Here is a 25,041-nt window from a genome sequence, read left to right on the forward strand (position 1 = left end):
GAAACGACTATCTAAACAAGAATGTCGATATTCATTGTAGCAACTGACGGCAGATAACAACAGTGCCGCTCGTCAGCGTCACTGCAATTAGACATTGCGTAGTGAATATCACGTTGATAGCTCTCTAATTATCATAATAATAGTGGAGGCGTACGATGGGGGTGGCGTCCCCGTCAGCTGAGCGAAAACGAAAGTAAACAGAACTCGGTCAAAGGGTTTGTACTCACCTACCCGCAATATTTATGTGGGTACGGGGGGTGTACCCACACCCGATCCGGTCGCCTTCCTTTGATGGATTGGTTGGCGACTGGCGCGGATTATTCCACTGAAACTCGCTTCAACTCCACAGCCAGGCAATAGCCGCGATTTCCTGTTTTGCTCTTCCAGACAAACTTTGCCCCCGAAATTATAATTCTGGGAAAGTGGTCGTTCATATTTTGTTTTGTTTGCGACCCTTCTTTAACAGTTCTTTTTATAAATCTGTTCACAGGAATCGTTGTTTATACAATATATCTTTCCTAGAGCAAAAGTCTATTCATAAAGTTGTACCTACCCGGCTACCCATTGTGCAATACAAACAAAAAATATATATTTATGAATATTTAGTTTTGGAATTGGAACCGACCCCTTTGATTCCATCGATTCGATACAAATTGACGAATGTAGCCGCGATGCTAATTGGAATGATAGCCACCGTCCTATCGTATTGAATAGGTTTCGGCTTTGCTGGGAAATGGGTCGCTGCATATCCAATTACGCAGAAGTTGAAAATCCAAGGCGTACCGACCGCCTAAGCCGATTGAAACCTTGGCCTTTTGAACTTCGTTTTAATGTCTTGATAAGACAGGACTTTATAATAACTTACGCAGCGTACTACGTAGGCGAACAACACGCGAATGCGAAATAAAGCGATTCGGCGCGGGCGAATCAATCCTTTGATAGCTATAGAAATGTCCTACGTGAGCGATTGCGAACGCGAACGCCGTGGACCCGCCGCGCCACTTCGCTACGCGTTCGCGACTTGTTCGCTTACGTAAGGTAAGACGCTGCGTTAAAGACGCTTCCAAGTTTGGGGAGGAATAGTTGATGCCGCCATCTACATAAATTGTACTAACGGTACATTGACCTTTGTCCTTATGCTTAGGATATAAATGGGAGATAAGTTAAGTTCATAAGTTTCATAACATGACATTTCATTTCATTTCGAAACTAAAGAATTCTTTATTTATACAAATCGTTTGTCTTTGCATATAATAGAGACAATACTTTAGATATCAATGATATGTTTTTATAATGAGTGTGGACTGTGGGGTTTTAGCTAAAATCACGTTAATTCACTGATTTAGACCCACCCCGGACACCCCGGCTGTCTGTGGCTATCATATCGCATGCAAATAGAGGAAGTGAAGCGAATGAATTTTGACCCGGTGTCGCAAATATCAGCATAGGTTTATCTGGCAACCTTGAAACGTGACCGCGGAGACCGCGGGCCCAGAGTGAAAGCATTCGGAGATTGACGGAATCACCGCTGCAGTGAACCGTGTCGAGCACGCCTCGCTTAACCGCAGGGGTACTGCTCTCCTGATAACACCGTAAATAGGTACTACTCTTTACTTGCCTTCGGGTTTCCTCTGAAAAGCATAGTATTATTTATAGCTTTAATCTTATGGGTACTGCGTTGAGCTACACCACTTTGATGTCAGCCAATATACATTAAAACAAAAAAAAAAACAGCAAAAAAATCACGTTTGTTGTATGGGAGCCCCATTTAAATATTTATATTATTCTGTTTTTATTATTTGTTGTTATAGCGGCAACAGATATACATCATCTGTGAAAATTTCAACTGTCTAGCTATCACGGTTCATGAGATACAGCCTGGTGACAGACGGACAGCGGAGCCTTAGTAATAGGGTCTCGTTTTTACCCTTTGGGTACGGAACCCTAACAATTCATAACCAAAATTTCAGCTTCAACATTTTTATCAGAACAAATTGTCAGTAGTCAGTACAAAATTGATCTAACATTTATGTAATGCCTTAATCACTGCCTTAATGTGTTCAATTAGGTATGTTAATCCCGGTTGTGCTCTTGCTAAGACAATTGCATAATGATGAAAGAGCTTACTCATCAAACATTAATGACGTGGAGATTTCTTTTGCCCTCATCTTATTAAATCCATTCCTCGGTGAGCTCAGTGTAATGTAATTGCAAAGAGGTTGGAGCGTAATGCCTTTAATATGCGTACCTATTAGATATATGCATGGTCAAGGCCATTAGTAAGTATACTTATAGTCTCGGAAAAGTAGAAGACTCATTTGTATACGTACACATAAAGCGTATACCCATTTTATGTGTTTCATTTCATTCATAGTGGGTATGCACTTTTTTCAGCTCGCTGTACCTCATTACGGTTGGAGTAGTAGCAGGGAATTGGAACAGGAGCGTAATAATTGATTGTGCATAACAAATGCAGTGGTCTCAAGGCCGTTGGTGGGCGAAGTAGGGAGAAAACACCCCATAAAGTAACATCAGAAAGCTATTACTTCCAACACGTCACTCCAGCCATTCATGCACGGCCGCCTGAACTGAAATGTTTTCTGCGCCCACCTCATCCAATATTTAGCGAGGCTCGACGTCAATTGCGGCCTATGCAGACATTGTAGTAGGTACTGGTAGGTGCGTAGTGCACTCGTTCGCAAGTAAACTGGTGTGCATAATGGATGCACGGTCAAGGCCGCGGCCGACGACCCCTGCACGTGCGCGATTGTTTCATACCTTATTGTTGTTGGATGGTAGTTTCAAATCTTTGGTTGATTGTGGCAGTATTTGCTACAAGCGCCTTATTGAGATGATATATAGGTATGTCTAATGTGGTCGATACAACATGCCTCAGTTGTGCTTCTAAAGGACTTCTTGAAATCTGCTATCAAATGTTGACTGCCGTTGTCTTGTGAATAACTTAAAAGCGATTCCACTCGCGAGGGACACTGTTATGTACTAAATTGTTTATATTCTTCTTAACATTTATGTGTCACATATAGAAAAAATAATGATTTAGAAAATCTAACTCCATACAATACATGTTTGAACTGTACACAACTTTAATTACTTGCATGAAGTATTTTGCGAACTTAAACTATCGTGACACATATTTCAAAATATTTAGATAAGTACGGTTTTTACTCACTATTATTTTAGTCGCTATTGGCGACATGTTTCGGATTCTTTGGGAATCCTTCCTCAGGCACGAGTGTCCGCGGCGGTTGTACGTCGTGCACACTAAAAATAATAGTGAGTAAAAACCGTACTTATCTAAGTATTTTGCGATCTCATATTACGAATTTTCTAGTATACATAGCTAGAATTGTGCGCGGGCCTAATAAGATTGAAAGTTGTTGCATTGCATAGGTAATAAAAAAAGAAAAACAGATAATAACTAAACAACAAAAAGTAACAATGTTAAATCACGTTATTCAGCTTATTATAGTTGCAAATCTCTCCGACAGAATGCGGTAGCGTGCCAACAAAATATAGGTTTGTGTCGGTCTCGAAGTCGGTTGATTCGATCGCTATGGGATTGTTTAAGTGAGTCATGGCCAAGGACGGCTTAGAATCTTAGATGATTAATCGTACCATCTCGTACCGATTAGATTGTTGCTCGACATCTGTACGAAACATGTTTACCGCGGTGCTATTTTCCGCAACTTCATGCCATGTGGTTTGATATCTTAATCGTTCTGTTAAGTTCTTCATTCTTACATGTTACTTATGATCTAAATAGTCATTCAAGCGTTTTAGATAAGAATTCATGTGATAGGTGTTCAATTAATTGATATTGTTATTTTGTACTTTGCTGTAGCTGGGTTTTATGGATTGTAGTGACCAAGAGAAAATAGATAAAAAAATAGTTATTTGTTATACAAGGGTGCAAAGTTGTATTTTACCCGCGAGTGTGGAACTGAAACACGAGTAAGCGAAAGGATTCTATAGTTGAACCACGAGCGAAGCGAGTGGTTCTAAAATAGAATCCTGAGCGTAGCGAGTGTTTTAACACACGAGAAGTAAAATACACTTGCACCCGTGTGTAACACAAAACTTTTCCTCTCACTATAGCGAGGAAAGTGCAACATCCATAGGCGTTAGAGTTGTGTATTTTTACGTGTCGGAGTCGGTGAGAAATTTTTTGTTGACAATGTTGACATTTCTGACGATGCGTTTTGAAATTGCATCGACTCAACTTGTGCGTTCAGAATTACATTCAACATCATATAAAAAAACAAATGTTTCTTATGGAATTTAAGGTTTATGACTTAAAATCATGAAATAAAGCTAAATTTGGTATTTTTATTAAATGTACAAACCATTTATTTAATGATAATTAATATCGAACGAACCATTATTATGAGCGTTTTACGTTTTGTTATCTGTCTAAAGCTACTTAAACACGCTCCATCCAAGGTCAAATTACTTTCCCCACTAGTGGATAAAATGCGTTTTTCCCCGCTTGTTTTAAAGGATAAAAGACGGCTTTCCGAGCTAGTGAGGGGAAAATTGAATTTTATTCTGACCATCAATACATTATACATTTAGTGCAGTGGAAGTAATAAGTACAATGAACATCGTTGCTACCACAGGTATCGTTCGTTTTTATTCTTAAATAAAGCCATGAATGCCCAATAGTCTGGCCTTTATGTTATGTGTCCAGTAGCATCAGGCACGTTCATCTTTTAACTACTTTTGATACAGAGTATGGAGTAGGTATTACTTCGTTAAATTATCCAATGCTAGTTACTGTTTATTATAATTTTTCATTTAGTTTTAACGTATCGGAATGTTTTCAGGGTTACGAGAGAGGCGGTTCGCCACAGCCTCCTTCGCAGCCGCCGGGCGCGCCGAGTCCCGGAGCGCCGCCAAGCGCGCCCGGCGGGCTGTCCCCGACGCAAGACTCGCAGCACCAGCCGCACCACCCGCCCCACGGGGCGCAGCCACCTCCTCAACACCAGGTAAATGCCAACACCACACAGCGGCCCGCTCGCAGCCATAGCGCCGCCAAGCGTGGCAAGACTGTCACTGACGCAAGATATTGAGCGCCCGCCCACTTACCACCACGTATCTTGGGGCCGTTTGCACAAAACTTTCTGTTAACGTCATTGACAGCTGACATGACAGCTACCACCGCTGTTTTAAACGTTGATTACTTCATGTTGATTGTGCGTGGTGCAAGTGGTGCAACCCACAAGTCGTGTTAGCTTTCGAAGCCGTCGAGCAAATTTGCCGCAAGCAAGCAACTGTCGGACCTTTCTACCCTCGACCCTCACAACTCAAAGCTTCGTTACATAATTTAAACGTAATGCAGGCATGTAAAGTAGAGACTGTGGGGTTACTAAGGTTAGAAGAACACATTTCAAGGTAGTCCGGTATTAAGATCAGTGTAGGTGCATATAAGGCTTGTTTGTAACTACTTGAAAGTAATATATAGTTTTATCATACGAATACCACTATGGCTGTGTCTCAATGATACAGTAACTATGTATCTCGGTCCCTTTATCTTGACTCTGCAAGTCTTTGTATGGGCAATATTTAAAATATGTGGCAATGGAAATCCATACCCAGAAAATTGCAATCAGTTGATTGCATAGCCTGCTGGATGACGCATGTATAAAAGTAGAACTGTGCAATTGATAACAAATCGCTGTTATCGATGTACCCTTTATCAATTATCATACACGGCCCGGCCATAGTGTTGGACACGGCGGAAAGGTTCCGCCCCTGATTACGGTTCGCACTAAAGGAAAGGAACGCATAACGATCACTTTGTTTTGAAAACTATCGGAACCGGTGTTTTGTCGGACCGTAATGTAAGCCACATGTGGCGATGAGCGAGCGGGTGGGCGGACGACGTATTAGCTAGTGTTGTCAGCTTAGCATTTTAGGTGATGAATTCAGTATTTTTTAAGCAACTACACCACTAACTTTTACCCGTTTCCTAGCCAGAACGGTTAGTTTGGCAGATTGACCCATAGTTGCATCAGTGCAGCGTTTATGGTTCTTAGGTAGGTTTTTTATAAGTTTGGAATTGATAAAATACCATAACTTAAATGCAACGTACGTAAACTTTATCAGATAACAAATACAGATTACGGAGTTACAGATCGGCTAGTAATAATCTAAGCAATATAATAACAGATAAAAAAAAGAACACTAACAAAACTATTTGGATGGATGTTTTCAGTAGTTTAGTGTTATAAAAACTCGCGAATTTGCAGCACTGGTCATGTTTGCATTTCGTTTATCGCCCCGATATCGCGGCAAGGCGGCGCGGCGCGGCGTCGGCGGCGGAAATTTTCGATAATTTCGGCTGAGTCGACTGCTCCACTGAAATACGTTTGCGCGAGATAGCGAAGCGAACCGGCAAGATAAACGGCTTTTCTCTGATTCCGAATGCTCTGTAGTTGATTTCGTCGATGTTTATCTAGTTCGGGGTTTTACTACAAAGTCATTTGATGTTTACTGCGTCCTTTACATCTTTATCTTTCTGTAACACGTTTACGAGAAAAACTGTACATCTTGATACCTTATTTATTGATGGCCCTGTAGAATCATCATATTCACCACTATCACGAAGGATCTCGTTTAGACATTCCCGAAAATGTACCAGTTCATATATTAAATATAACGTTTCGGTGCAAATTTCTTCTCGTCTGCTATAAAAAGACTTAGTGGAGTTTAATGAAAATTGTCTGCCAAGGTTGCCTGAGTTGCCTTAGAGAAAATATTTCACTCACAAATTGAAATCTCCGAAGAAAAGCTTTATACCTACTTTAAAGTCGGCTAAGGTGAAAGTCGGGTTATGAACTTAACTGTTATTGCATTGGACGCAACCCTCGGCCCGGGGTTTTGTTTATTTCAGCCGTGAGCGTGGCGGTAATAAGTGGCCTTTGTTATAACTGTCTTATTTGTTTACTTTGTCCCAAATGAACTAACTTGCTGCTTTATGAAGCTCTAGTGGCGAGGCGTCCGTAAAACTCATTCCTGGTTGCATATTTTGAGACCCCGGTATGGAATACCTTATCTATGAGTTATTTCAGAAAAATAGGGTTATGCTCAAATAGGGCTTGCCTACGGTTTATTTGATGACATACCATTGCAATTTGCAAGGGCGCATTATCTTTTAGGTAGATACTTTTCTATGTGTTGCAGGAATGGTTGTGAACTTAATTAAAAATTCCAGTATTTTCCCCTTCACTACATAGTATAAAACAAAGTCGCTTCCTGCTGTCTGGATGGATGTCTGTCCCTATGTATGCTTAGATTTTTAAAACTATACGCAACGGATCTTGATGCGGTTTTTTTAATACATAGAGAGATTCAAGAGAAAGGTTTATATGTATAAAAGGTATAGGTATGTGTAAAGGTGTATATGTGTAGAAAGGTTTGTGTGTATTGCACCTGTGCGAAGCCGGGGCGGGTCGCTAATACCTATTATAATAAACGTAATAGGCATGTCATGCATGTCGTGCCGTGTCGTATGTGTGCGTGACTGCATATCATCAGAGCTACCTACTGCAGCGATCGAATAATTCATTGTGAAACGTGAGTGAAGGTTTTTGGCACGCTCGGTTCCTCGGGAGATTTACATTTTTATACTATACTCCCGACTCCCGAGTTGTATGGACCGCACGTGGCCGGCGGCCTGCTGCCAACGATAAACCATGCTTCTTAACTACATCTTCCTATTAAACGTATTTCATAACCACGTTCTTAGCAATCTACTTCAAATTGTAACTTTATGTCCTAAGGTAGAAGGTTGCTTCCGATTTGTGTTTTCTAGAGTTGCCTGAATGAAACGATATTAGCACGGTAATTAGTCCTTACTGACGTAGATACAACTATCAAAGTGACATTTACTGTTTATGGAAATGAGCAAGTTATTTGAATTCTCATTATATCAATAAGCGGTGACTGTTTGAGAATCTTTTATGCAAATATGTTCCATGTAGCTGATGTAGTACTTTTTGCTGGGTATAAATAGAAAATTTAAATGCACTTTTTGATACTCGAATAAATACTTGCATAGTCCTTGACTTTCAAAAGGGGAGATTTCTCTTCCAAGTAATGACTATTTTTCCTTTTGTAATTGTAAGTAAATATTCTTCATTGCACCAATAATTATACATAATAATAATTGTCAGGGACTAATGGAACGATTTATGTTATATCCCCATAGATTTATGATATATGCTATTTATCGAAAATTCAATTTAAAACTGTTAGAAGTATTAGAACAAATTAAATTATTTTGTGCCGAATGGCACAGGCACCTGCCGCGATAGCAGAGGACGCTGGTTCGGTTCCAGCATGGGGCACTGGAGGCCTTGGTCACTTTTTCTTAGTATATGACATTTATTTCAGTTTATAATTCCATTTAAACCACGCAATTCATGCTTAAATGCTCGTCGATAATTCAGAGAGAAAATACTTTAACGTAGAAAAAATGAAACGTCAGTTAGCTATCACATGATAGACGGAGCAGACAAGCAACCCTCGGGAGCGGGCGTCTTCTGTCGATTTAACTTTACGCTTCTCTCTAAACACTCCGTTAGGGTTACGGGAACTTCGCCTCCAATTTATGCTAACGTAACCGGAGCCGAGAGCGCCGATACCCGTCTATTCAAATCTTTATTACACCTGTCAGACAGCCGACAGGCTACCCTTGTTGCCGACCGACGGCAAAATAAGGTAAAGTTCTGCAAGAGGCATTAACAATGTACCTAACTATCGTTACTAAGCAAACAGTGAAGTGTAATCTGCCTAATTCGCATATCGATGTAATATAACGTCTAAAAAAATTATTTCTCAGTAGGCTTCACAAAAGTCCCAGCGAGCGACGCGCGGCTAATACTCCACGATGTCAGTTGAGAATTTCGAGAGTCAAGGGCCATTCCAGCATCGTGATCGCTAGTGTGTCCTACGCTCGAAATGAAACGTCGTATCTTATTTCATGATTAGCGGCTCGAAAGCGCTCAGTAATTTTGTTAGTTCCGCCTTTCTGGCGCTGGGGGCGAGTACGGCGAGTGGAGATCGATGCGCGTGTTGCGTGCGAGAGCAACGGGGACAGAATCAACCAGCGCTAGCGCGGTCCCTGTCGCGCGCACCGCCTACCAGGCAGCCATGTTTTGCTCGACCTGCGCTCGCCCGACCGCCATTGTAGCTAGTGATGTTCCCCGTAACTTCGACTCGATGTAACACGCTATTATACCAACTCTCGCCCAACTTACTCGGCCTGCACCAATAACTGCCAAATTGGTTTTCGCTCCTATAAATCTACGGAAGGGATCTAATAGATATTGCTACAGTATTTTCAGTTTAAATTTAATTGTCGGTGTGTTTTTGGAATGGTTCAAAAGATCAAAAATGTTTGTTTTGGGACTTTTGAGTTTGAAGAAAATCGATGAAAATATACCTACTCTTATAAAATAGTTGTATTCTACCACTACCACTTAGGTACATTAGATTAGATATAAAATAAGAAGACGCTATGCCACATTTGTACGTTAAATTGAATGTAAATTTACTTATGAATGCTCACAGCGACAGCAATCTACGAAGTTGTAGGTTCGGCGTCATGTAAATAGCTTGCTTCAAAGTAACAATGTAGAGAAGTTTGTGTGTCGATAAAATAATGTCGATATAAAAGGCTTGCGGTGCGGGTCCGGAATTAAAATGTCAGACGCGCGGCTCGGGCGAGCGAGGGGGCGAGTGGGGGCGCGGGGCGGAGCGGGCCGGCCGGCGTTATTAATAACCATAAGCCGTAGACGCACGAACGTCCAGAGGGGCCAGCGCGGTAATGAGGAATCACTAATTATATTTTACTGGACTCCAGCATTATACCAACGTTAATTACGATGCGATGCTGCGGTTTATACTTGTAGATTTGTTTTTATACCTAATTGAAACATCAAACGCTATTATAATCCTTATAATGCTTCATACTGACTTTAGCGTGCTAAAGCTTAGGTTTATAAAAATACAAAAGTGTCGTTGACTTAAGCCGCGCTATCTCCAAAGCTCACAGAACACAACTGGGCCAGAATGACAAGTTATAATAGTCCGACGGACCGCTTTAATATTCTCCCTCAGTCGCTCGCGACAGCTCTGCGCGCTGCTAGCCCGCCAGTAAAAAACAGATAACACAGTATATTTTATTGTCAAGGAAATATATTGTCAAAGGCCGTGCGATTAATTGCTCGACTGAAGTGGGCCTCGGGGATTTTTGCCTTGAGGAATTTGACTGACATACCTTTACGATTTAGTTTCTTTGATATTCAATGTTATGATTACCTAGATCATAATAATAACTAAATCGATTGTTACTAAAAAAGTTGAATATTGTAATTTGAATATGAAAAGATGAATATGAAAGATGCTTTATATTTGTGAACGCTGAGATACATTTTTGTACGATATGTCGTCGATATTTAGGTAGGTGTTAATGATATTCCGATTGATAAGTTTTGATTTTAAATTTAGTTTGAATTAAATTTGCCTCAAAATTATGATTTTACATGTGAGCTAATGCGAAAACTTCATTCTAAAAGAATCATTGTTTACTGTTCAGCTATGCAACAAGTTATATTCATGTAATAGAAGGCATCCGGGGAATTTAACCCTCATGATCTCATGAAACATATTTCAACTCCAAAACATGATACAAAATATGTAGTTCTTGTGCTTCAGCCCGCTCTCATAAACACACAGCAAAATAGTGCAGATTCTGCGAACTTTAGTGTGGCGTATCGCCCTCGCTAGCAGGAAGCCTCTAAAGCGCTGACTGCGGCGCATTCTCGGGCACGCCTGTCACTCCCAACGCTTGCATACTCGTTTACTCTCTGATTACACATATTTGATACCTATCTCGAGGTCATGTTACGCTTGGCTCCCAACTCCCAACTCTCCTTCACTCGCGCAACCAAAGAGAATACCCGGCCAGGGTTGCCGGAATGCACAGTAACAAATGGGGCCGAGCCACCCCTGCAGAATAATCATATTCTAGCCAAGTAAAAGGAAACTAAAATTAATACGTCGTGTTTTATCTCACTTAGCTCCTTAAAATTTGTTGTGATTACAGTTTAATGCAGGACACGAATGCTCAAAATTCTGCAAGGGCAGACAGGGTTTGTTGATCGTGCCAGCATTTTATTTTTACTTTATTCGCGCTGTATTATAAAATAAGCAGAATAGCTAACAGAGAAAAATCAAAGGAAACATTCAATGTAGCCAACCCTATTTGAAGTGACTCTCGGAACGGACGTCAAAGGTCTAGCCTGACGACGGCACGATTTACTGCGGGCGGTTGCAGGCTGTGCTCTTGTTGCCTACCGAGCACAGGCGAACTGAACACTGGCCAACCAGGGTAAAGTGACCTCAAAATCCGTAACAACGCGAGGGCAGAGCGTACTTATACCGATTCGTTTACCATTAGAATAACATCCCAGTGCGAAGGCGGACTGCAAGCGAACCGTGCCGGTTCTAACCGCAAACTCTCATTTACACTGCACCCGGCACAACGAAGTACTCTTTCGGATTCACTAGCGCCAGTTAACTCCATCCAAATCTAAATTCGGTATTCGAAGAGATACCGCAATCTCTGGACTGTTAGTCCTGGTACTTACTGAGCGCAGGCGAACTAGTATTTGTGTGACTTTTAAGCCGTAGCAACTGTGCATAATCGGAGATTACATATATACTGGTTTGTCTGAGGTTATCGCTCGTTAAGCTGCCGGAATGAAGGGTCTGGTAGCCGTAGTAATTTTGTCCCCCGGCTATTACACATGAGGAGCACGTTTGAAAGATTAGAACTTGTAACGCCGTCGATATCGTGCGACGCCGCTTGAAACGTCAGTTTCACGACAGACGCCCCAATATTAAAGCTATTCTGCGAAAACATGCTCAATTTCTTGCTAACATCGCTCGACTAATCCATTTCGGGGCCTTGTAGGTTATGATAGAATCGTGATTATGATAAGCGATTTAAATAACATAAATAAGAACTATCAAAAGACAAGTGACCGCCTCGTTTAGCAAGTTTGGTCATTTCAAACTTAATACTTCTGAAAAACGTAATTTCACCACACCAATGCGAGGAAAATACTAACCTTAAAATATCAAACAAAATCAAACCAAATCAAATCCAAATGAACGTTATTAAATATTTATCATTTAAAAGTCAATTCTACTTGCCAACATAAAGGAAACAACTCAAAATTTGCATCTGATTACTTTGCCCACATGTCTATAAAATGCAACTTTCTTATCAGTTTTTTAACAATCAATAGAGCCTTTACCAACTGGTGTGCTCAAAACGTAGTTTTAAGCTTTTGAATAAGTTGCATTATTCTAACGCTTAAAGTAAAATTATGAAAACCAACTAATGCAATTCATAAAAACAAATTAATAATACAAGACAATAATAGGGAATACATTTACTAGTTCTATCATTAGTTAATGTCGACACATTTAAAACATTCATTCATTAAGGCTAAAGGAAAAGCTATGATCAAGTTTGACTTGCCACACAGACGGGGATAATGAGGGTTGCCTGTGGACGACAAAGTAAATTGTCGACAAAATAACTACGTTTCGCTTTGGCGCATTCGAGACTCATTTCTTTCTTCCCTCCGATGTAAGCACGAACTTGTTTTTGTTATTCAATGTAACGGGAGAAATTGAGTTTCGACTTAGTTCGGCTGTCGTTTAAACATTTAACATGAATCGAAACGATTGGACACTTAAAACGTCGACAGTTTTACTTTTATGGCGAGACAGTTTTTGCGTTGGTTTTAAAACGGCCATTGCTTAACAACCGCCGTTGTTTTACAAAAATGTTTATGTTTAATTCAATCGCAAACATATTTTACCTTCCTGCAATGTAGCTCGAGAACGTAAAGTTATTCCTAGTGGCTTAGTATATCTCCTATAGTATTCTCCGCGTCCGTTCCAAGAATTCTCGGGTCGAGAAAGATTTTAAAATATCTCCCATAAAGGCAGATGGAAGTGGAAAGGAATAGTTTCGTAGAAGCCCGCCGCCGTTTTCAATTAGTCGCTTAACTGAGTTGCCGACTACAATCTCTTGAGATGGTATGCCTGACACCGGTCTTACATTTATTTGACATGACATTTTGTCACTTTTAATATTGTTTCCGTAAGCATTCAAATATTTGGTGTCTAATATATAACAAATTAAAGGTAGTAACAAGTAATACAAATAACAAATATTTTTCCCGAGAGGCTACAGTATGGGGTTTTTCGAAAAAAGGAGTGTACAGGTTTTTAAAGGGTCGGCAACGCGCATTTAATATCTGGTGTTGTAGGCGTCTATAGGCTACGGTGACTGCTTACCATCAGGCGGGCCGTATGCTTGTTTGCCACCCACGTGGTATAATATATATATATTTGGGTCTCTATTGTTTCCCATAAAGGTTTAAGTCATAATTGTCCGCATTTTCATTAGTCATAATTTGGTTTTTCTCAGAAACGCGTAACTTTTTCAGGATTGCCATAAAACAAAACTAACCTAGCCTAACCTTACGGAAATCCTGTGAAAATTTAACGGTTCCGGAATTATGACTAATGATAATCTGACAATCATTACATTATGACTTTCAATAATTATGTCAAACATAGGGATCCGTATATTTCGGGGATCTCGGAAACGGCTCTAACGATTTTGATGAAATTTGCTATATAGGGGTTTTCGGGGGCGAAAAATCGATCTACCTAGGTCTTATCTCTGGGAAAACACGCATTTTTGAGTTTTTATGTTTTCCGAGCAAAGCTCGGTCTCCCAGATATTATAGAACATAATATGGTAAATGAGTACTTATTAAATATTGTTGTCTAAATGGAACGATTCTATTTTGTTATGTTTATTATTTATATTTTTACTTTCACAGGGTTACCCACCTCCGCCGAGGCCACCTCAGCCGTCCACACCAAACGCACACGATCCTGATTCGGTAAGTAATACCTACTATTTTTACTTGTAGGAGCTTCATTAATATCCTGTCAAGTCACCGAGAGTAATCTTTATATTACAGAGGTATTTTAAAACCTGTTTCATGAGCAAAGTCAATGAAGTGAACGAACAGCAGACAAATCAATTAATATCTTCTAGCAATTACTTCTAAGCTATTTTTTATTTTCATGTTCGTGTTGTTAGTAATCGTGCATTTTAATTCAAAAACCATCTTTAGCTATCCGTTTGCTTTTGAATTTATCTGTACAGCGTTATATAAGACTTCTCCGCAATCAATCAACGACGACATGCAGCCGATGAGTCACGGAACCGCTTATTAAAAAGCTATCAGGCGCGTGCTAATATCGAATAAAATACCTTCTGCGTAAACACCAAGTCACTTGCAGAGATAGTGTAGGTAGTCGAGAGTTTCTGGCTTGCCTTTAACTGATTAAACATCTTTTCTATCCCATTTGGAATGCAAATAACAAGGCAATTCTGTATTGAATTAGCAACGTTGGACAAAAGTGATGTACGCTAATGGCTGAGTAACGTACCGGCTAGAGTCACGTACGCAAACAATCAAGTAAAGCGCTATACTTAGTGCACCACGTACGTAGTTTAATGCTAAAATAGTCTTCTCGTAGCGTTTAGTGCCAGTAACATTCCGCGAACATGTTGCCTCTTTATTATTTTAAACGTCGTTTTAAAATATAAAAGCACCTACATTTATAAGATAAATTTCAGCAGAATATGATAAAGATGCCGCATTAACTGATTAATGTGATCGTTACCAGCGCAATATTCGTGGTAGTGGTCGGTAATTACCATCGCCTCGCCGTCTCACACGTGCGGGAGCCGTACTCCAAACGGAACGGTTATGAATAAAAATAATCGTAAACGCCGCGTCTTCATTAGCGCACAAGCACATGTGGTGGGCCTGTGAATATGAGCGGAGCCGGGCCGGGCTCTATTTGCGGACTGACACTCCATATTCCGAGTTAGCAAGCGGACTCACTTCACAATAAGCTTGTTTGCTAAATTGTACCTCGCTCGACGACGCTCCGTTTAAAACGAAAACCTTGCGCCGTAAATAATATTATTTACATACGCTGCTATTGTTTTTATTCGCGAAATGAAAGCAATTTCCTTATTGTACCTGGAGGTAATCGAAGCACCTTTGCGCGTTGGTAACATGAATGAAAGTTTGATAAAGTTAGGAGGAGCGGAGTGGTTTTGTTGATCGGGTGTCCATTTGTGCTGCAGCTATTCATTTGGCCATTTCATTTGGAGCGGATCAAAGTGATGGCTGTGTCGGACGGGTGATGGGAGAGTTCATTTAGCCGGCGGGCGCGCCCCTGGTGCCGCTTGCGTGCATTGCGTTGCGACCTATGCGATAAAAGTATTGCCGGCGACAGTGACATATTCGTTAAGGGTTGTCACACGCCCTAACGGACAGCTAGTAATGTCAGGTTAGACATTATCAAAATGCACGGTCAGCATCACGGTTAATGCAAACTATGTATTTGCAACTAGGATTTTTAGTATAAATTTACATTTATTTTTGACTGGCTTACTTTGAAAATCGAAAACAAAATTATCGAAACGGTATCGACATATCTAGAATACCTAACACAACTTTCTAGTCAATATTGCACCCGTTTCTAAAATCTTATAGTACCTAATTATATAATGTCAACATTGTACAGTTGCCAAACAGATAGGCATACAATCTCTTCAGCAACAGCTGACCTAATCTCCTTTTTCCTGTTTAGTCTTTTTGTATCTTTCAACCCTACAACCCGTGTGCTTGTACTAGAGCCTGTTTGATGTTGATTGATACCGTTAGGCGGGCGGCATTGTCTCGGGGCCGGGGGGCCCAAATGAGTGGAATTATTAAACCCGGCCCGTACGATGTGACGCTTTTTGTAATGACTGTCCCGAGTTCCCTCGCTATCTATTGTAGCGCCCAACAACAGATCCTGTCCGTATTTTTTATTTCGCTCTTTGATTATTTCAAGTGCGATTTTTAGATACGATATTAGGATTTTTATGACCCTATTTTGTATTTGATTAGCGTCTTGCTTTGTTAAGGGGTAGCCTAAAAATTTTCAATGTTTAAGAGGCCGTAGTCGATTTTGGAGCAAAAATGTAAAATTGATAGATTTAGTCGTTGAAATTATACACGTTTTGTTACGTAATATCTAAATAACATTTCTATTAGCACGTCTTTTCATCTTGCCTTTTAATAATGAGGTCGCGAGCGTGCGTCACCGGTAATGCATGAAGAGAAGGGGCAGTTTTTAAAAATTCGTCAAAAAATCATGGTGGTAAATTATACAAATTGATGTATAAGAATAGTTTCAGCAAATGTTGTAGATTGTTTAAGTATCAAAATTACGTTGAAATTAAGTCGATTTTTAAAGAAATTGTCACTTGTTTTGAAGTAATTTCTGGAGAAAATTGATTTCGTCTAACTTTCATTTACACTACTTCAAAGTCATAATAATAAAAATGTAGTCCGATAAACGTCAAGTACAGGATATGTGTAATACAAAATTACCATCTTTAGCAGTCCAAACTTTACGAAATTTACAAATAAGAGCGACAAAATCGGTGCTTTACGCGCGTTTACCTAAACGTCCATCAGAAAAGCAAACATTACTAATTTAGCGAGTCTGTTTTCAAAAAATTGATCTGATAAAAGGTAAGATAAGAAGACGTGTTAATAGAAACCAGTACTTGTTATTTCAATTAGGTAACAAAAGGTGTAAAAATTCACGGACTAAATCTATTAATTTTACATTTTTGCGACTAAAATCGACACCGGCCTCTTAAGTTTACTAAACTCATAGTCATAAAAAACATTTTTCGGCAGAATATGTCCAACTAAAATATAAAAAAAACACGGAAAATCGTTTTAGAAATATAGTATTATTCTTTTGACAAATTGATATATATTTTGCGCACAATACATATATTCAACAAAAGCTAAGAAAATTATTCACCGCCTCTGCCGCCGCTCGCAAAGAACGCGAAGGGTTCTAATTCAAGTTATTTATTTATGCAACTCCAGGCTCCCTGAATGACGGGTCTAATGTGCCGGCTCAAGAGGAATAGGCGCCGAGGGGAGGGCTTTGTACAAAGTCCTTTTACAATATCATTCATAATCGCGTGCATTACCTCGTCGCGCCCGAATGGGAAACAATATACTACGATTATACAATGCCTTAACGTTGGAGTTAACAATGCAGTTTGCGTTGGGATTACCGTATAACCAATCATATGTTCAGGTAGAATGTGGTGTTGCGCTGCTAACGCATCTCATATTTGTTTCTCAGTTTTGAAATGAGGTTATTGAGGAAATGTTAACTGCTATTATTATACAGTAATGACAATATGCTGTAAAATAACAAAATGGGAGCCGGTAAGGCACAATTTTATTTACCGTTTAAAACCATAATACCCAAATAACATATAATAATACCCCATAATGCTCGCACAAGTCGCAAGGAGTTGCTTGCGACTTGCGCGAGCATAATCATGCTCTGCTGGAAACATTACTTATATAACAACTTATAAAAGTAATGCGTAATATGTAAAAAGCGAGAGGCAGAGCAGCCCGGTGCACGCTCATAACAAACGAGATTGAGTGGGGCGGGACGCAAATGAATGACTGCACCAGCGAACGTAATCAGGCGACGGTGTGATCCGGCAAGCGTTGCCCCACGGCCGACATTGCCAACAAAATAACACTTTACCTATTGACTAAAAAAAATGATCTTTGTATAGACCTTAACATCCGAAACGCAGCATCGACAATTTGCGCCGCAAACAAAATATCTTTATCGAGTGAGCCATCGCAGTCGGCTGGCGGGTCCTCGAGCCGCCCAACTTTCTGATGGAGACCTTCATCCCTGTCTGCTAAATTGCTAAGGGTTGACACGAGACACGTCCTTATCTCTGGATTGTTGTTACGTAAAAGTATTACTACAAAGTCCGTATAATTTAAATACATAAACGTAGTTGTGAATGTTTTACAGTTATCAAATAGTTTATCCATACTTCAAACAAGAGCGACGTGTTTTATCATCAGATATATTTTTGTAGGAAAATGTTAAGTAAGCCCAGCACGAATTCTTGAATGCTTAGAATCTTTCCCCTAACTTATTTACTGTTTGTTTTATACATTTAATTTCAAACTAGCAGCCCGAGCTGATGCTACCGATGAAAAGCGATGGCGTGGCGATGGCACTTCGCGAATTTTCGCGAGCCTTCCTCCGTTCACAACCGCCCCGAACACAAATTTCATTTGGGGAACATGAGCTCTTCCTTCAAAATTGCGAATAGTCAAGCGCGCGAGTTCCGTTTTTAATTGAATAAGCTGGGGGTGCTATATAATCCGGGCCGGGCGCGCCCCGGGCCAAAGTCGCGTAAGCAGCCTACGCAGCCTGTTTGTTTTTGATCTGAATTTTGTGCCTGTTTTGTACGCTCGCTATGTTGTCATTGCTAGTTACCTTTTGACGTTTTTCATTTATCTGTAAAGGGCCCCTGGTCCTTTCGACTTAATGAAACGGAAAAACCTGAAAGTTGAGTTTTTTTGGCCAGTCCATCACTGCTGATGCCCATGTATGGACAATTGGATAGGGACATATTGTATGGAAAATAATTATTATACTTCAACCGAAATTAGTTTCGGTAATGAAACAACTTTAATACCTCATTTATCTCAAAACATGCGAATTATTCGTTCCTATTCAATTCTCAAAATGTTTGGTGTTCAATTGTTTTTTTGTAATTACACAGCGAATACATATTATTATTTATTTATTCATAATTGAGATGGAACGGAACGTTGTAAATAACATTAAAAATCCAATACCTATCCGACTCGATCAACATGAACTATTAATTAAACATGTTCAGAGCCACATTATTATGTATCGGTCGGCAAAATGTCCACTTTTATATTGATGCAGTTGGTCCAGATGGACGGAGTGGCCGCGTTTGCCCGAATGTAATTATTGCGGTGAGATTTCGATAATGCGCCGCCAGGTCGCGCTCCGACAAAATGCGCCCGAAAACGTGCTGCGTTTTAATAATTTATGCGGTTCACAAATCAGATAAAGCATTTTCATGTTTTTCATTTATTGTAATGTAACATCAGCGTTGTATTGATTAAATAAATTACATGCTGTCGTTTTTAATCCTACATATGAAATGGTTTCATCCCGGTGCACACATCACCTCTTCGGCGACCCAAGTTTCAGCGAGTAACTGTTAGATTTGTGAATAGCGATGTACCACCTATATGTTTAATTAGCGAAATGATTTTATCACAACATTAAACTAGTTAAGTATAGGCATGTAAATAATAGGTACGATACATATAAGTATCAGACAATAACTTTTTTACTTCAAAAATGAAAGATTTGCAAAATGATTGTATTTGAAGAGAAAGAACAGTTGTACATAATATATTTTTACGTACGCTATTCAGGTATGCGCATACGGCTTTCCTATGCAAAGAGGCGACGGTCCGTTTGGCAGTATGGTACACAATAAAAAGATTTACCCCAATTACTGCGCCGTAGCTGTGCCGGCGCCGGGCACTTTAATCGCGCCGTAAAAACGATACAGCCGGTAACGAGGCCGTAAACCGGACCGTACGATACGGCTCTGATACGCAACCGAACCTTCTCAACTTCTGCGAGGCTATATTTCTTCTTAGATTGTATGTCATAAGTTACGACCAGAGTTTGGAATTAATTGCTTCTGTAGAGCAAAAATTCGTGCGCGCTTGTTTTGTGAAAAATAAGTAGGTAAATAATATTCTTTGGATTTAAGGTAAAGTTTTTTTGCAGTTTTTTCTGTTCTTAGTCCCACAAGAATATAATTGTTTGATTAATTCAAACATCATCTTCGTTCCTTACGGACTGTGTGTCTTTTAAAAATGCTAGTAGTCACATAGAATTTTGTCTACTTTCTTTACACGTTTGATGTGATGGTGGTCTATACATAGATAAGTACACAGGCAGGTATGCACAAACTTTATCAAATTCAAAATAACAAATCTATTAACAACAACTGATCTAGCACAATATCCTAGCCTATTTAAAAAGTCCAAATCGCAGAAAAAAAAGGAAAAAGCGAAATAGACGATTGCAAAATGTTTCGCATTCGGGTAGTTAGTTAGTTAGTCTGTTTCTCCTCCGTGAGCCTTGCGTGCCGGCCGCCGCATTTACTTTTAACTGCATCTGACATCGCTGTAATTTCCACCCAGCGATATTAACATACTTCTCATTGCAAGCACTATAAATTTAAGCCCAATTGTGAGTTTTACTACCGCCCTAATTAATTCTTTTTAGGGTTTTTATTTTCATTTCACATTAAGCGAAATCCGGGCGTGCTATAAATACTTCACGGCAGTCTTAAAATTCATGATCACGGGCACGATGTGTCAGATATAAAGTTACGACTATATGACCAGATAAGGGCTTCCAATTAAATGTCAGCTGATAAAATTTACCGCTTTCCATTTGGTTAGTTTACTTAACCTTTTAAATAATGTAGGGCTATTGGTTAATCGCCGTATTCATTTTGTGGGATAATAGAGTTCATTTGCGGTAAAGTTGCCCTTTTCGAACTTCGAAAGTTCATTTTATATTATTTTTAAATTGTGTGTGGAGCAAGCAATCTAGTGAAAAAATAAACTGTATTCAGTTCACTTTGGTTGTCTAATACGGTCCAAAGATTTTGAATTATGGACTCTATTGAAGGTACATTACTTGAAATATGTTCCACATTGCGGTGCGCCTCAGTGGACTTAAAAAGTAAACTGCCAAGTACCTACCGACTTCGGCTATCGTCTTATCGCAGCAAAAAAATTGTCTGCCATCCTTTCGAAATTCGTCAATAGGAAGTACCCAAACAAATTTTATTGAGAAGGAGTGGGTCGTTATTATTTCAGTCGAGTACGGATGTGTAGTCGTCGTAAAACGGCCGTGTCGTTTACGGCAGCGATCCTACGGGGTCGTAAGCCCACCGTTCCGGGCGGTCGTAACGTAACCCAGGACCACCCCACCTTGTTTATCAATTTTCATAAACTGTAAACAGTTGTTACCGTACTGACTTAAGTAACGTACCTATATAGATACGATACCTAGGTGTCGTATTTTTAGTACCAGCAGAAATGAAACTTGATCCGTCACCTTACTGAAGACCGTAGCTTAATATAATAACACCACTATACTTAATCTGTACTCGTATCATTTTGTTACTCGTGGTAAAATCACCGGTGCTAGTACTAGTACTGAGTTCGTTGCCGAAGTTATTAACACAGAATCAAAGCAAGTTCTTATGCGCCATTAACGCACATGTGACACTCGTGTAGGACACAATAACCGCTTGCTACGTGCCACGTGGGGGCTCGTATGGCTGTTAGCCCTAGCTATACCCAAATATATGATGTACGAAGGTCAACATAAAGATCGGCCTAAAGGACGTAGTTATAGGTAATCGCTCATGACGGCATTGACCCCGCGACCCCAAGTGGCGTGACGCAACGATGTCGCTACCATCAATCACCGGCTCGTTGGTGATGTTTCGCGACCTGGCGCACTGACTGTTACCTAATCCCATTGTTCCTCTGGTCCTAATACTATGTCCCTGCGACGAAACATACGGCATTAAACTTTTTGTGGTATGTTTGTTTGTTGTTTGTTTCATGGCATCGTCTCGGAAAACTCATTTTTACAAGCTTTTATTTCACTTTCCATCTTACACGTAGGGTGGGGTGACTGGGGTGTAAGTACATGTACAACAAGTCACATCGAGCATTTTAAATCAAGGAAAGAAACTTTCATTCGTGTTTGACGTTTTTGCTCGATTCGGTCAAGTTTGGAATTGTTCCTCGTCAATCCTGTCCTGTTACACAACCTGTGATCGATGCTTTGGTAATTAGGTAAAATGTAGACGTTTTTGTACGATGTGCTCGTAGTTATTTCTGTCCTCGAAACAGTAAAACTATTTCTCGCACAAATCTCTCTGACTATTATTTTATATATCTTTCAAAGAACACTGCAATATTCCCGTTGAATGATGTCATGTATGGCCGGCACGGAGTCGCCTGGTCTTATATACGGCCGCTCCGTGATCAAGACTGCAAACGACTCATGCATACTGCATACCTAGTGGCAGACCATGCCGAACACCGCGTTCTGCGAAGCATCAAAACGAGCCGTTTTTATGCCGAGGGTGACTGCGACGGCACGTCAGCTGAAACGGATTCATAAACAACTGCTTTCCCATGCCATACTGACTGATACGCATCCAATGCAAACTACGCTTTGAGGGAAAAGGGAACGGCCGCTTATCCATACAAACGTAGTCCCCATTTTCCTCTCTGTATATTGATATTATGGAAAATATGTTTACATAATTTGATGTCCCATACGTTTGACTTTTATTAGGAGCGAGAAACAAATTTTTAAATGCTCCTAACTCTTCCGTAGTAGTAGGGGCATAGCCGTGGTTGATATACAACAAATTGTGTAAAAATATTTTTAATTATGTTAATTTCCAGAGAGGAAAATGAGGACTACGTTTGTATGAAAAGGCGATTTCGCGCGGGTCCTCCACTTTCGTCTCAAGTAATGGGAGAATATGAAGTACTAACTATTAGTACTATGTACCTACTTATGTGCTATGTACTGTGTGTCTATGTGTAGTGTATGTATGTACTATAAGTACCTCTTAGTATTATTAGTACTATCTATTTATCATATTTCCGTGCTTAACTGCATGTCACATTTGTTTAAACTTGAACTCTTATACCTGCCAATAGAGTTGAATACTATAACTGACATAATAAACGGCTTCGTATACACCAAGGTGACTAAGGGCCACTTGCACAATTCCACTAACCCGGGGTTAACCCGTTAAACCTGGAGTTACCATGGTTATCAGTACAATTTGACACTGGGTTAACGGTTTAACCGCTTAACCTCGGGTTAGTGGGATGGTGCAAGCGGGAACTTTTAATTAGTTATTATACTTATTAATCACTACAGAAGTTACAGCACTAAGGTATGTTTTTGTTTACATAACAATTTATATTATGAAATAGATAGACGATACAAATGAAATATGTATCTCTAAAACGGTCTATCTAATTTCCACACGGTGTTGTAAGCATTATTATTCGGAATATATTTAAAGATGGCCCCTTCCGGTTGGCGTTGATCCAACGGGAAACCCCTACGTGTACCAGACGATTTGATAATTACCGCGTGGTGTGTTGTAATGTGTACGATGTTTATATGTATTAGACGGATAGATATTCTTCCATTCAACACATTCCGATTTCATAGCCGCGTTGGGTCAATGTCACGTCAACCGGCATCCGTCTTTGTTTTGTGTAGTTGTTGTGTATTTATATTGACGTTGTAAGCACGTGCCTGTTAGCAAGCATCCAAGCGTTTCTTACTCGAAAGTGAGAGTTACAAGTTTCTCGAGATTGCGCTCTGCGTCGCGCATCGACCGATCCTCGGGGATTTATGTAGATTTGCATAAGTATGTATTACCCTAATAAAGCGTCAAAACAAATTCGTCTCGCAGTCTTCTGCTCTGTTTAGATCACCAATAAAAATATACATTTGAATGCGTCAGTATATTATTCACGAACATTGTAGCAGGAATAAGGGTTTTAACAATGCTACGCAGTGCATAAGACTGGGCAAATCCTATCAAAGTAGAGCAATGAATAGACGTCGTGTCAGCTGTTCATCGGATGGCTCAGACGGTTGTTACGGCCGGGTCGTCCCGATAGCGGCTCTTACTTTGTTGTTCTGTACCTATATATATATTGTATAAGTAAGTACCGAGGGCCGGAGGCGTTCGTGAGTGGGGGATGCCGCCAGATAATAAATAAAGAGTGCAACGATTGCGGCCGCCGGGACAGGGGGGCCGGGAGGAGACCGACCATTTTAATGTTCCGACGTCAGACTTTATATTAAACATTCGACCTTGGCAGTGGCCTACATCGACACTGGGACTGGGACACGCACTCCCACTCTAACGTCACGAATACCTCATTTAACTTTTCGATGCTATTAATAATTATCTGTCATTAACAGGGAACTGACTAGCGCATGACATTGAATTAAATACCTTATCTAAGTTACAGTTGTTGACACCGGCCAAGGTCTATGTCAGTGGTGTTTTTGTCCTGTCTCATTTGTGCTTATTTTATCCTTATCTATCTATTCTATCTAACAAATTGTTACAACGATATGATATCAACTTACTATAATTATATATTTATGTATAACCTTATATCAATTTTAATTTAAACTCCACTCTACATTCAAAAGAATAATAAAAACAAGTTCATTTTGTATGTAAATTGCACACACTTGTTTTGTAATTTGTATTCAGTAAGGGAAGAACACCTACTCAAAGCTTACCCTAAACAATACCTACTCAAAAGCTTACGAGAGAGTAATTTAATTACCTATACAAAAATACAAAAATCTTTATTTGTTTTAAACACAAATTGCCATGATTTAGGCGATGGAGCCGCCCGGTAAGCAAAAAATTGCCTGTGTCGGGAGAACCTATAACGTGACATTTTGATATTGTGTAAAAAAATGTTTATTTAAACTTTAGTTAGGAGTTACACTTGACTTTGACTTCAAGAAGTTATTCAGCGGATATAATAATGCCAATAATTTGCAGGAAAAAGTGGATTTCTTGCGCTATATGAATTTGGCCGTGGTTACTTGTGCATGTATGTAGATAACCTACTCAAGAAGCATGCGTCTAAAGTGAGTCTGCACTGCCTAATACGTCCGCGTATTGTAATCGTATAATGGTCGAGTAATGTGGGTCAGTGACGAGAGCGAGATGCCATTGAACGGTGACGTTCAGTTTCGTTACTTAACTTACGTAATAGCCGTGCATTGTCTTGCATGTGAGCCGCCCTACAAGTGCATAATGTGTGATGTCATGTAACATGTAAGGAA

At 39.9% G+C, this 25,041-nt stretch overlaps 1 protein-coding gene across 1 annotated transcript in view; it reads left to right on the top strand.

Annotated features, from left to right (window-relative positions):
- Window positions 1-25,041, top strand: part of LOC134754059 (trithorax group protein osa) — a 135,408-nt gene that overhangs the window by 52,936 nt on the left and 57,431 nt on the right. The window contains exons 3-4 of the mRNA XM_063690158.1: window positions 4,845-5,006; window positions 13,956-14,018. Of these exons, the coding sequence (XP_063546228.1) occupies window positions 4,845-5,006; window positions 13,956-14,018 (225 nt within the window). The remainder of the gene's footprint in view (window positions 1-4,844; window positions 5,007-13,955; window positions 14,019-25,041) is intronic.

The sequence above is a fragment of the Cydia strobilella genome, chromosome 1 (genome assembly GCF_947568885.1).
Source record: "Cydia strobilella chromosome 1, ilCydStro3.1, whole genome shotgun sequence".
Lineage (NCBI taxonomy): Eukaryota > Metazoa > Arthropoda > Insecta > Lepidoptera > Tortricidae > Cydia > Cydia strobilella.